Source organism: Cololabis saira, chromosome 4, assembly GCF_033807715.1.
Source record: "Cololabis saira isolate AMF1-May2022 chromosome 4, fColSai1.1, whole genome shotgun sequence".
Classification (NCBI taxonomy): domain Eukaryota; kingdom Metazoa; phylum Chordata; class Actinopteri; order Beloniformes; family Belonidae; genus Cololabis; species Cololabis saira.
In genome coordinates, this window is record NC_084590.1 from 34,712,739 (window position 1) to 34,725,940 (window position 13,202).

General features: G+C 38.5%; 1 protein-coding gene across 1 annotated transcript; it reads left to right on the forward strand.

The window, feature by feature from the left end:
• Positions 1-1,560: 1,560 nt before the first annotated feature.
• Positions 1,561-12,719, forward strand: nkapd1 (NKAP domain containing 1). The gene is made up of 6 exons (XM_061720389.1): positions 1,561-1,765; positions 1,894-1,970; positions 10,440-10,528; positions 10,659-10,799; positions 11,480-11,533; positions 11,825-12,719. The coding sequence occupies exons 2-6, from the start codon at positions 1,902-1,904 to the stop codon at positions 12,282-12,284; spliced, it is 813 nt and encodes a 270-aa protein (XP_061576373.1). The 5' UTR covers positions 1,561-1,765; positions 1,894-1,901; the 3' UTR covers positions 12,285-12,719.
• Positions 12,720-13,202: the final 483 nt, after the last annotated feature.

The following is a 13,202-nucleotide window of genomic DNA, read 5'->3' on the forward strand; positions in this document are numbered from 1 at the left end:
CATACAAATTTAGCTGGCTGGAGAAACTGACCCCGTTTCCCACAGTTCCTGTGTAGTAATATTTTATTTTATTCCCTAACTTGGAGTCATCTTTGACCAGAATTTGTCATTTCAACCACATATCAAAACTAGAATCCAATTCCTAATATTTCCAAAATCAGGAAAATTCCTATTCCCAATATATGCAATTGTCTTTAAGCCTGAACTACTGCGGGCCATGACAGCACGCGAACCTATTCTATCATTGTTTTAACTTGTGTTTACTTTTATTTGTCATTTGTTTTCTGTATCTTTTTTTTCTTCCTGTGAAACACTTTGGGTTGCGCTTGTGCTTGGAAATGTGCTATATAAAATTAAACTACATTGAACTGAATTGAATGTCAATGTCAATGTCAATTTTATTTATATAGCACATTTAAAAACAACCGAGGTCGACCAAAGTGCTGTACAACAGTATACATTAAAATAAAACAATACCAAAAGTACAAAGTACAGAAACAATGAAATCACTAATGTACTAGGATGATCAATAATATAGTAATAGAAAATAGACAGCAAAGAACAGACACACAAAGTGCACAATCACTTCTCACAGATGTAGGCCACTATTTACCGTACACCAAAAGCCAATGAAAAGAAATACGTTTTCAAAGATGAGTTAAAAATCTCTAGGGTCTGAGCAGATCTACAGGACTGTCTCAGAAAATTAGAATATTGTGATAAAGTTCTTTATTTTCTGTAATGCAATTAAAAAAAACAAAAATGTCATACATTCTGGATTCATTACAAATCAACTGAAATATTGCAAGCCTTTTATTATTTTAATATTGCTGATTATGGTTTACAGTTTAAGATTAAGATTCCCAGAATATTCAAATTTTTTGAGATAGGATATTTGAGTTTTCTTAAACTCTAAGCCATGATCAGCAATATTAAAATAATAAAAGGATTGCAATATTTCAGTTGATTTGTAATGAATCCAGAATGTATGACATTTTTGCATTACAGAAAATAAAAGGACTGTATCTCCATCCATCCATCCATTATCTATACCCGCTTTATCCCTTGCGGGGTCACAGGGGTCTGCTGGAGCCTATCCCAGCTCATTTCAGGTGAGAGGCAGGGGTTACACCCTGGACAGGTCACCAGTCCATCACAGGGCCACATATAAACACACAAACCATGCTCACAACCACACTCACACCTACGGGCAATTTAGAATGACCAATTAACCTAATATGCATGTTTTTGGACTTTATCTCAATATTCTAATTTTCTGAGACAGTCCTGTAATATTCAGTGGCAAGCTATTCTTCATCTTAGGGGCAGCCATGACTGAAATTCTTTACAAAGTTAGACTTGTTAACAAAAGGAAAGTATTTTCTTTTATTCCCAACCATATCTGTCTGTCTATCTGAATAGCCAAGTTTAAGTGTTGAATAAACCACGCCTCAACATTTCACTGGTTAGCATGTTGATTGACGGGTCGTTGGTCCAATCGGCATTGAGGTTGTCACCAAAATTCTGTGACGTAATTTCAGCGACGCATGCGCCCTGCAGCGGAAGTGCTAGAGTCGGCAGACTCTTTCAGCTGCTGTGTTTCTATTTGAATGCGACTCTTTTCTTAAATGGTACAGTGTGTACACGTTTACGACATGATGGCGTACTTACTATAGTTTATTGGATAAACTGCCCGGAGTCGATTTTAAATAGATATCGTGTAGTATTGAAGTTAACGGTGGCAGCTATCGAGCTGGGCTAACAGGTGAGTGCTTGACTAATATCTTCCTCATGTGTTTATACGATAGTCAGTTCATTCTGTTCATTCTGTTTTTTTTAAACATTTATTATAAACGCCTCGTTAAGTCGGTGTGTGACTCCCATGTGTCTCAGGTGTCATCATGTCGAAGCAGCCCCTGGGGAAGACGTTGTTGAGGAATGTAATCCGCCACACAGACGCACACAACAAGGTGCGTTCACGCTCACGCGTTTACGGGAGGAATTGGGAAACGCTGTCATTTAATAAGAAATGTTAACCTCTTGGACCCAAGCTGTGGCTATACTTACCTTTTAGATCTCGTGTAGCTATTTAGGGTCAAGAGGAACTAAAAAATCTAATTCTGGTGTTAAGTATGACATTTATTTACAGTATATTTTGTATTTGGTATATAAAGTACCAGTCAGAAATTCAGACACATCTACCCATAAAAGTTGAATTTTGCGTGGCCAAACTATTGACTGGTATGGCACGATATTATACATACACACAAATGTGGAAGTCTGTCCAAACTTTTGGTCTGTACTGTATATAAATATATATGTATATATTATATTTATATAATTTTAAATAACATCTTTAAGCTTATTTGAGATCTTTTAAAAGCGCTATATAAATAAAATGTATTCTTCTTCTTCTTCTTCTTCTTCTTCTTCTTCTTCTTCTTCTTCTTCTTCTTCTTCTTCTTCTTCTTCTTCTTCTTCTTCTTCTTCTTCTTCTTCTTCTTCTTCTTCTTCTTCTTCTTCTTCTTCTTCTTCTTCTTCTTATCTTTTATCATATGATACCACCAGACAGCAATCATAAGTGTCCACATTCATGTTCAAGGGCCCATTTATTTAAGTATTATAAGCACATATATATATATATATATACACACACACACATATACACACACACAGGTATATGACGTCCACGTACAGTATGTGCACGCCAAGCCTCAGGAGGTTTTAAGGCAAGGCAAGTTTATTTATATAGCACAATTCAACACAAGGTAAATCAAAGTGCTTTACATCAACATTAAAAGCAGCAAGACACAGTTAAACAGTAAATAAAAACATACAATGAAATAAAATGATAAGAAAAGAGGTAAAATAATAAAAAGCACAAGTTGTTAAAAAGTAAGGGCAGTATTGTACAGCAGGTAAGTATTTAATTTAAGAATACGCTTCAGTAAACAGTAATGTTTTTAGTCCTGATTTAAAGGATCTACAGTTGGAGCAGACCTCAGGTCTACAGGAAGTTTGTTCCACCGGTGAGGAGCAGAATAACTGAACGCTGCCTCACCTTGCTTGGTTCTGGTTCTTGGGAACCACAACAAACCAGATCCAGATGAACCTCAGGGGTCTGGGAGCTTCATAGGAACTAACAGATCAACCATGTATTTTGGTCCAAGACCATTCAGTGCTTTGTACACCAGCAGTAAGATTTTAAGTAAAAACTCTGTTAGATGAAACAATTTGCCGGTATTTAATCATAAACCATATTCCTTATATAGTGTTATAATTCGCATAAATTCATTTTCTGCTACATTGTATGAATGTTTTCGTCCTGTTTACAGTACTTCTCACATAAGTCTCTCAGATAATAATAATAATAATACTAATAATAATCAATTTTAATTATAGAGTGCTTTTAAAAGATCTCAAAGACGCTTCACAGACACAAAGATAAAACATTGAGATCAAGAAAATTAAAAACCACAGGATAAAAAGACAAGAGGTAAAGGATAAGAAACAAATTACACATTAAAAGCTGTTCTGAAGAGGTGAGTTTTGAGATGCGATTTGAAGGTGGGTAAATCTGTGCAGTTGCAGATGTGAGTGGGGAGAGAGTTCCAGAGGGGGGGCAGCTATGGAGAAGGCTCTCCCAGGTCCGGTGCCCCAGGTCCGGTGCTTGGTTCTGAGTGGTGGAGACAGGAGGTTGTCATCGGAGGATGGGACACTGCGGGAGGGAGTGCTGGGCGGTATACCGGTTCATACCGAATACCGGTGTTTATTTTTCTTATGATAGGAATTTTTCATATACCGTAATACCGGTGAGTATGTACAGTAGCGTACACAACGTTGGGAACGCCGCGCGGCGCTACGTTCCGCAACGCTGAGCGGCGGAACGTAGCGCCACTGGACACTGTTTGTGAGGGGACTGTTTAGCAGTAGTGATGCACCGATTGTTCGGTAACCGAAATTGTTCGGCCGAAAATGGCAAAAAAACACTTTCGGTGTTCGGTGGAACAAGTGGGAAAAAAAACGAACAATTAATAACGGAATATAAGGAAATAGACTCGCCGCTCCCGTAACAGTTGCGCACCACAAACATAAATCGTTGGCCAACCAAAAAGTAACCACATAAGAATTTTACCTAACATTCACCAGGAGGTGGAACCAAAACAACATAATGCTGGGAAATTAAAAAATGTTCAGTTTTTTATGTTCAATAAATATTTTCTACCTTGTAATTTTGTAAAAGATCAGTCAGACAACACTTAAAGTCTTTAAGTGTTGTCTGACTGATTCTCTCACTTCATTAGAATCATAAGTGCTGCCACCTCATTGTAAACGGCATCATTTTGTGAGGCCATGCAAACCTGTATTTATACTAGTGTGGACATTAATGTTTTTCTACAATATTTCCTCCTCATTACAGTAAAATAGGCCATTCTAAGCCAATTTACTGCAGCAATTCCTTTCCAAATCATTAGAAAATGTGGTTAACACCCAGTTGTGCATGAAAAAAAAAAATACTGTGAAACCGATATAATTTTGAAAAATACTGTGATATAAATTTTTGGTCATACCGCCCAGCACTAGCGGGAGGGAGTGTGGCGGTGGAGCAGGTCGGTAAGGTAGCAGGGCGCCTGGTTGTAGAAGGCTTTGTGGGGGAGGAGGAGGACTTTGAAGTGGATGCGTTGCGTTGAGGGACAGGGAGCCAGGGGAGTCTCTGGAGGACTATGTGGTCACGGGAGCAGGTGTGGGTGAGCAGGCGAGCGGCAGAGTTTTTTTATATGTGTTGAAGTTTATTGAGGACCTTGGAGGATGAGCCGTAGAGAATGCTGTTGCAGTAGTCGAGTCTGGATGTGATGAAGGCATGGATGAGAGTTTCAGCGGCGGGGAAGGAGAGTGATGGGCGGAGGCGTGCAATGTTTTTCAGGTAGTGGAAGGCAGTTTTCTTGATGTAGTTGACGTGGTGTTTGAAGGAGAGGTTGTGGTCAAAGATGACTCCGAGGTTGCGGATGTGACTGGAGGGAGACAGAGTGGAATTGTCGATGGTGAGACTGAAGGTGTGAGCCGTGTTGTTGAGGGATTTGGGGCCGATGATGATCATGTCTGATTGGTCACAGTTGAGTTTGAGGAAGTTTGAATGCATCCATGATTTTATTTCAATAAGGCAGTTGGTCAGGGTGGAGTGAGTTGCGGTGGTGATGGATGAAATGTTCATCACCTACCAAATACTGAGTGCTGATTCAATACCAGTGTTATTTTATATGAAAAAAAATAAACAGTAATTGTTTTAATTAACATTGAATAAAGAATATCTACTAAATCACTTGGACAGATCTGTTTCACGTGTTTCTGACCTGGAAATCTGTCCTGCAGCTCCAAATGTTCAGTTAAAGGGTAAAAGTATTTCTGTCAATCAATCTATCTCGTGATTGATCCCTTCGTCATTGACTATCATTAGTTGCTGCCCTAATACCAGCCCAGGTGAACAGGTGTATCATTAAATGTATTTTTGCCATTAAAAAATACAAATAAAAGTGTGATTTGAGCATAAATTATACATTGCAATTGATTTCCCCAAAAAATTAAGAGTAATATTTAATGAGAGATAGTCAGTTTAAAATAAAAACACTTGGGGGACAAAGGATTATAACAAAAACTAAACATTGTAACTTTATTATTTTAGCTTGTTCCACAACACTAACAAGACAGAAGCAGTGGTCCAATAAGTCCAGTCTGTGCACAGTTCTGAAAGGTCTAATCACACTGAAGAAGTGAGAAAACTATAGAAAACTTGCTTTATTTTTTACACACCCATATATATATATATATATATATATATATATATGTGTGTGTGTGTGTGTGTGTGTGTGTGTGTGTGTGTATCCCAGCTGCGGCATAGTGCTGTGGTTTAGTAAAACTAAAATGTTTCTCAAAGGTCAGATTAGTAGAGGAGGATGCTGAGAGAAGGGGAGATATCTATAACATGAACATTTGTCATATAACTGGGATGATTGGAGAGATGTCAGTTATACAACTGGGAATATCAAGATCAGAGTCTTTCAGGAGTCCAGGATGGATGACTTCAGCACTTAACAGCCAAAACATGTACGTTTCTCAACATAATAATGTAAAAATTAAGATCATGTCCTTGAGAAGAAATAAGGTGAAATCTTCTCGCAGGAGGAGCGTTCTCCTCATTGTCATTATCATTTAATGATTGAAAAAATTACAAGGCAATGTCCTTATGTGATCTACAGGCTGAAATCCAGTACTGAATGGTGGTGACCATGAGGCTTTCACAGCATTGTGTTAAACTCAATTCTGAGATAAATATCACGGCATGCAGTCAGACAGAGCTCTTAAAACATGTTGGTGACCACATTTAATCACAGCTTCCATAAAAGCTAGTTAAATCTTTATAATAATAATAATAAAAAAAAAAGCTTTGCACAAACAAGTCTAGAAACACGGCCTCTAATATATCGTTTAACTTAATGAACTAGGTAGAAATTATGTAAAAAGACAAAATAGTTAAAATGCATCTGTATTAACCAGTGTATCTTGTGGTTTGGTTCCATTTCAGATCATATTCCTTTTTAAATTTTATTGACTATTGTTTGTTCTCTATCAACTGCTTACCATTTTAGTGGCTCGTAAAATTGAGAAAAAGGCTTGTGAAACCATAAAAACTTTCTAAAACATTGTTTGATTATTTAGCTCTGGAGCAAGGTGATGAGCAAACGTAAAAAAATCAATTTAGAATGAGCACTTTATAGAAAGCCATTTTATAAGCTTTTGAGTCAAAGATCTTTTTTTCTAACTTTAGAGTCACACATTAATATGAAGCTCAGCAGCCTTTATTGGCACACAAAAACTTATTGAAGTAAAACAGTTAAGATTTGTTTTCATGACTTTGGGCTCTTTCCTACTGTGAGCCACAGATTTTATTTAGGAATCCAAGATAACACTCAGATGAACTCATCTGCTTTTTTCTTGATTTGCTTAATTAACTATTATAAAACCTATTACACATTTTGTCTTATTGTGACGGCAGAGACGCAATTTCTTTTGCTTTTCCCTTTTTTACGGGTCGCCGCAGCAGATCATTGTGTTCTGCATGTATTGATTTGGAATACGTTTTTATGTCGGGTGGCCTTCCTGACACAGCCCTGCTTATTTATCCGGGATTGGGACCAATACTGTGAAAGCTTAGTGGCTGGGGCAGTGAGGGCGTTATGGGTTTCAGTGGCCTGACGAGCTGGGGGGCAATATTTTTTTGTGAGTTTGTGGGAAATTTCAGCCAATTGTCCTGTCGGTAATTCTTGAGCCTGTTGTTCAGCCTTGAATTGCAGCAAATGTGCATTGGCTGTTACTGTATGTTATGCCCATTTTGCCGTTTTCAAGGTATATCTTGATACATTACTCCTCATTTTTCAAGTATAATGTTTCATATTTAAGTGTTTATTGTAGTGTTGTCCCGATCAATCGGCCGCCCGATCGATCGGGCCCGATCACGGCATTTTCAAAACATCGGTATCGGCCAAAAAAGTATCGGGACATACCTAGTCATTAATGTTTTTAATATATATTAAATCGTTTTATATATCGTTGCATTTAACGTCACTTCCGGTCGGCGGGTGGCCGGAAGTGATGAAGTAAGCGAAACTAACATGGTTTACATGTTTGAATTGTGAAGTTTTATATCTGTTCATGTTGCATTAAGCTGCTGCTATTCATTTCATGCCATTCAGAATGTTGCACTAAGGTTAAGCCAAAAAGTATTTTAATTTTCTTGTGTTTGTGAGTTTGACTGGATGTCATTCAACTACCTCTTTTGAAGTTACATTTATTTATTTTTGTTATTGCACTATTCTGCACTTTTTGTTTTAGTTTACAATTTCATGTTTTTACATTCTGTGCTGATAAGCTTTGTTGAAATACATGTCCATGTTGTTCTCCAATGGACAATAAAGGAAACTTGGGATAATTTAGTTTTAGTCCCCCTTTTTTTTTTTATTCATTGCCAAAATGTATCTGATCGGGAAAAAGTATCGGAAATGTATCAGGAGCTAAAAAAAGTGATTGGATCGGGAAAAAATCGGGATCGGCAGATACTCAAGTGATCGAATCGAGAGCTAAAAAATCCTGATCGGGACAACCCTAGTTTATTGCAAAAGTTAAAAAAAAAAAAAAAAAAAAGCATTTTAATTTTCTATTAAATGATTTAATTGATGATTTAAAAGTTCCTGGAGGTGCACATCAGAGATGACCTCACCTGGTGGGTAGACACTACATCCCTGGGGCAGAGGGCCGTCCTCACCACATTCTCCAGAAGCAGCATAGAGGCATCAGGCCCAGCCGTATCTCTGTGTGCTGCGGAGGCTGTAGTGCCTCTGACTGGAGGGATGTGAGGAGAGTGGTGAGAGGACAGCACAGAGAATCATTGGGACTTCTCTCCCCTCCATTCAGGACATTGGACAGAACCCGCTCTCACCCCCATCATGGACGTTCACGCTGCTGACCTCTGGAAAGAGGTTCAAGCAGGCGCTGTAGGACCACCAGGTTCAGCTTTGTCCTCCAAGCCATCAGACTGTTATATACTTTCAAATACCCTTTCTGCTCTCGCTGTACATAAATCCTGCTCCACATTTTTGTACATATCTAATATTAATTCATGTATATTAATTTCCACTCTGCCGGCAGATTTTTGCAATGCTTGAAACTGAAAAACTGAGTCCTATGCAAACAGAATTTCGTTCTGTATACACTTCAAGCTTACTGAATGACAATAAAAGTGCCTACGCCAACGTCTAATGACTCATAAAATTAGGCCTATTAGTAGTTCAAGGTATGCACTTAAAAATTCCGATGTTCAGCGTAGAAATAATTAAAGCTGCATCCTCCATCTGCTATTGGAACACATTATGGCATGGGTCTCTTCCACACATCTGTGAAGCCAACATCAATGCTGAACTAGATATACAAAGGCTTTTGAAAAGCATTCTTCCACCTATAGCTGGGTGTTTTTTTTTCTTAAAAAGCCTCCGTTCTGTCGGTAAGACCATGATAACATGTCGCATGTGTTACAGCAGCATAGCACCAAACTAAAGTAAACAAAGAACAGGTGCTTAAATGACATCCTCTTGTCCAGACCTGTAATCAGCTTGGCATTGAATAAAATGAAAAATACAGGTCTTGAGCAGATGAAAGCCTGTTATCAAGTATGAATGGGAAACATTTTACTTTCATAACTGCAGAAGTTGCTCTTCAGTCCCTAAACCCAAACAGAGCGTCGGCTCATTAAGACCACACAAAGACACTAACTTTCTGAAAGCTGACACAGTTGTCACCGTGCACTGAAACTTTTATGTCTCTGCCTTTTGAAGAATCTAAGAATATGAAATAATAATTGGAAAGTTTTAACCTTCAGTTTTGTTTTAAGTTTTGATATTTAAAGAGGGGAAAAATAATTGTTTTTGAATAAGTCTGTTGCAGCGCTTGCATCATACCAGCTCTGAAAGGTAAAAACATTTAAAAGTAGTTTCAGGTCTGAAAAGGAAATGCATTCATACATACATGATAAAACCTATTTCTGGAGTTGATTGTATCATCCAGATATTCTCTATGGGTTTGGGAGAAAACCATTACAAAAGCTTATTATGAACATGTTCTATCGGTTACATAAACAGTCTTGATGCCCTCGTGGTCACACATCACACTGAGTCTACATTTCTAATTAAACTGATGATTTGTCTGGATAATTCTGAGCAATTCCTACTCTATTATTATGTATGCGTGGTACAATTTATAAATCCCACTGTCAGCAAACAGCTTGTTTCATCCATCACCATGCTTGTAAAGGGATTCATTTGAATTAGTTCCTCAGTTTAACTCTTAAAACACAAAAAAATAAAGCTGTGTGTATCAATATTTATGCATGATCATGCCCACATTTGTGTCTTTGTGCTCATGGCTGGTTGAACCCCTCAGTGCTTTCGGGGTTTCCTCTCATGATCCAAACAAACTTCTTGCAGCTGTGCATGACGATGTCTTACAAATAAACATATGACTGAACTGAGAAACCTAGTATTTTCTTATGCTCCCTTTAACCAACAATGTTGGAAATATCTGACTTGTGCATATCTTTTATTCCCCGGGCTTGTACCGTGTCTTCATAAATACCATTAATGTTGTAAAACAAATCTAAATTTAATGTTGAAAAATGGGGGGTTGGTAAAGCAGAAGACATTCAGAGCTTTACCAATTTATAAATTTGGCATATTTAGATTTTATCAGCTTATGTTTGGTTTTTAAAATTCATTTTATAAATTTGGATTGAATTAAAAGTTTCAATATTGTATTGGCCTGATGTTCATTAGAGTTGTGGGCCGCTGCCCAGAGCTCTACTTAAAAGTGTCCTTCATCTACATGTTTTTGACCAGATCCAGGAGGAGATGGAGATGTGGAAAATGCGAGGCTGGGAGATGCAGACGTCTCACCCCAAACACACTCTGGATACAGACAGTTTGAGGTAAGAACAGCAAATGTCCCAGATTAATTTGAGCCATCTAAAAACAAGTGATGACAAAAATCATTCAAGAGATAAACGGTCTGTGCTGTGATATTGATTAAATGATTGAGGACCGATGGGTGTGTTCCAGAGGGCACATGCACTGCGATCGCGTGTCGGATCAGTCGAGGGACACGAGTCAAAGCAGAGAGCGCGGCTCGGAGCATAACGACAAGGAGGCTCGGTACTGGACCCGCAAACTTTATGAATTTGAGGCCGGTGATCCGGACAGGTACAACACTTGATTAATTTGTTTTGCACTCTTTAGTTGTTGTTGTTTCTGCGTTCTGTGAATAAACATGTACCGTATTTTCTGGACTATAAGCCGCACCCGCTCTATTTAAAAAAAAATAATTAAAAAAAGACATACAAGCCGCACCTGTATATAAGCCGCATCCGCTCTATTAAAAAAAAAAAAAAAAAAAAAAAAGATATGCAAGCTGGAGATATTTATGTTGTTAGATTAGACATTTACTACATACACAGAAGTATTTTGAACTGTAAATGATGTACATGTTTGTACCTAAATAGATCCTTCCCTAACAGTGTCTTTTAACACGGCAGCAACTTGATTAAAACGGGACAGAACCAAGAGAAAATAACCGGTATTTATTTATCTATTTATCTGTTTGAAATCTGCTTCTACCTACTTCTATCTGCTAAAGAAGAAGTAGCGTATTCTTCTTTGCATTTATTTTGTCTTAGTTTTGATTCTAATTCCGGTTAGAGCGCCCGAGTGGTGGAAGAAAAATCCACAGAATAGTCGCACCTTTGTATAAGCCGCATGGTTCAAAACCTATGAAAAAAGTAGCGGCTTATAGTCCAGAAAATACGGTAATTGTACTGTAATATAATCGTAGGACAGTTGCACAAGATTGCAATTTTTACACATCTCATGTGGTCAAATCACAGATGGGGACATAGTGGCTTCAAGGAGCTTTATCCGGAAGACTTTGAAAGTGGCGGGTAAGTCGTAGCAGCAACACCTGCACGCCTGACATCTAAACGAGTTGAACCACTCCTTAAACATGCACGTCTTAATAGTAGATGCTTTTATCTTTACTGCTCATCATCCATCCTGCTCTTTTTTCTCTTTGAGCAGAGATCTGTTGATATCAGCAGGGGGTTATTTCTCCCAGGAAAGCTTCTTCACAGTAATAGAGAATATGATTGATTTTCTCTGCTCTGCTCTCTCCTCTGTATGTTGCAGCTGAAATGTGACTTTCTTTCTTTTAATGTTGCCCATGTTTCCTTTAGAGAAGAACTTGGGGACCTGACAAAGTCCGGACACCACAAAACGAAGAAGTCCAAGTCCGTCAAAGAACCAAGCCTGTCAAAAAGATCGAAAAAGTCGTCTCGAAAGAAGAAAAAGAAAAAGAGTAAGAAATCTGAAAGCAAAAAGTTGAAGAAGGATGAGTCCTCAAGCAGTGAACTCTGCAGTGATGACAGTAGCGCTGCCAAAGACAAGCAGAAGAAGAGAAAAAGGACTAAAAGTCGCCATAAAAACAAGAAGACTTCGAAAACCAGGGAGAGAGATGAGGACAGCAGCTCAGGAGACGGAAAGGTTGAGGAAAGAAGAGTGAAACGCAATCACCGCTGTAAAAAGCGAAAGCAGGATTCGCACACTGACTCAGACTCAGGGGCATACTCCAGAAAAAAGAGGAAAGACTGGAAGGCAGCAGGCGAGGAGAACTCAGCTGATACCTCTGCAGACTGATGCACAGCTAACAACCAGGAAAACAACTGCAGATCCTTTCATTCACCTCAGCTGCACAGAGGACTCTTCACGGTGGGGCTGTTCTGTTCTTGTATTTTGTTCGACATCAACATACCTGCGCTGTCGGTGCTCCGCATGGGTGCTCCGAGGAGCCAGATCTCATCAGTTCTGCAGTGCGTTCAGCATGGAGAGGGGAGGGTGTGGCTCCCACCACCTGCCTCGTCAGGACTCCGCTGAGCTCCAGGCTCCAGGCAACAGCCTCACATTTCTACCCTCAAACAGTTTTTATCTTATTTTGGAGATAAAACAGTAAAATTATGCAACTTGATGATGGGAGACTATGCATTTTGCTTTTAATCCTGTTTTTTAGACTTTTACATTTTAATATTTGTATTTAACATATTTCCACAGGGCAAAAATAAACTGGTTTTGCAGGTGCTATTTTTATAAATATGTATTTGTTGTATTATTTAAAGTGCGTATCTTGTAACGCTCCATATTTTGCAGGTTGTAAACAAAGCCTATTCACTTACCAAAACCAACAAGGAACAGTGGGATAGAGTGAAGGAGGGTGATAAGAATATAAGCTGCAGGGGTCACTGATTCTGTCGTTTTATATACAAAATATAAAGTTAAAGTGTCAAGCCGTGCAATAACTATAACACAGAAATGTGATTATTTTTATGGGATTCTGTTGAGAGTAACTCAAATCCAGAATATTTGAACATTCATTGCAGAGTTGTTACAATTCAGGTATCAGTGGAAACGCATGCAGATTCTGATGGAAACAAGGTGGCCAGGATCTGCCAGTGTTTGTGTCCAAATTTAACAGAATCACAATTCTTCCTTGGACCAGAAACCAGCGCAGGTAGTGAAGCAGTGCTGCTTTACAGCTTCCTGTTTTAAGTTGGTAGGTGG

What these genes read in the sequence shown, in the direction of transcription:
- nkapd1 (XM_061720389.1), top strand. Translation starts at nt 1,902, where the DNA reads ATGTCGAAGCAGCCCCTGGGGAAGACGTTGTTGAGGAATGTAATCCGC. An exon ending in CTGGATACAGACAGTTTGAG is followed by an intron (nt 10,529 to 10,658) that starts GTAAGAACAGCA and finishes GGTGTGTTCCAG; the next exon opens with AGGGCACATGCACTGCGATC. An exon ending in GAAGACTTTGAAAGTGGCGG is followed by an intron (nt 11,534 to 11,824) that starts GTAAGTCGTAGC and finishes TGTTTCCTTTAG; the next exon opens with AGAAGAACTTGGGGACCTGA.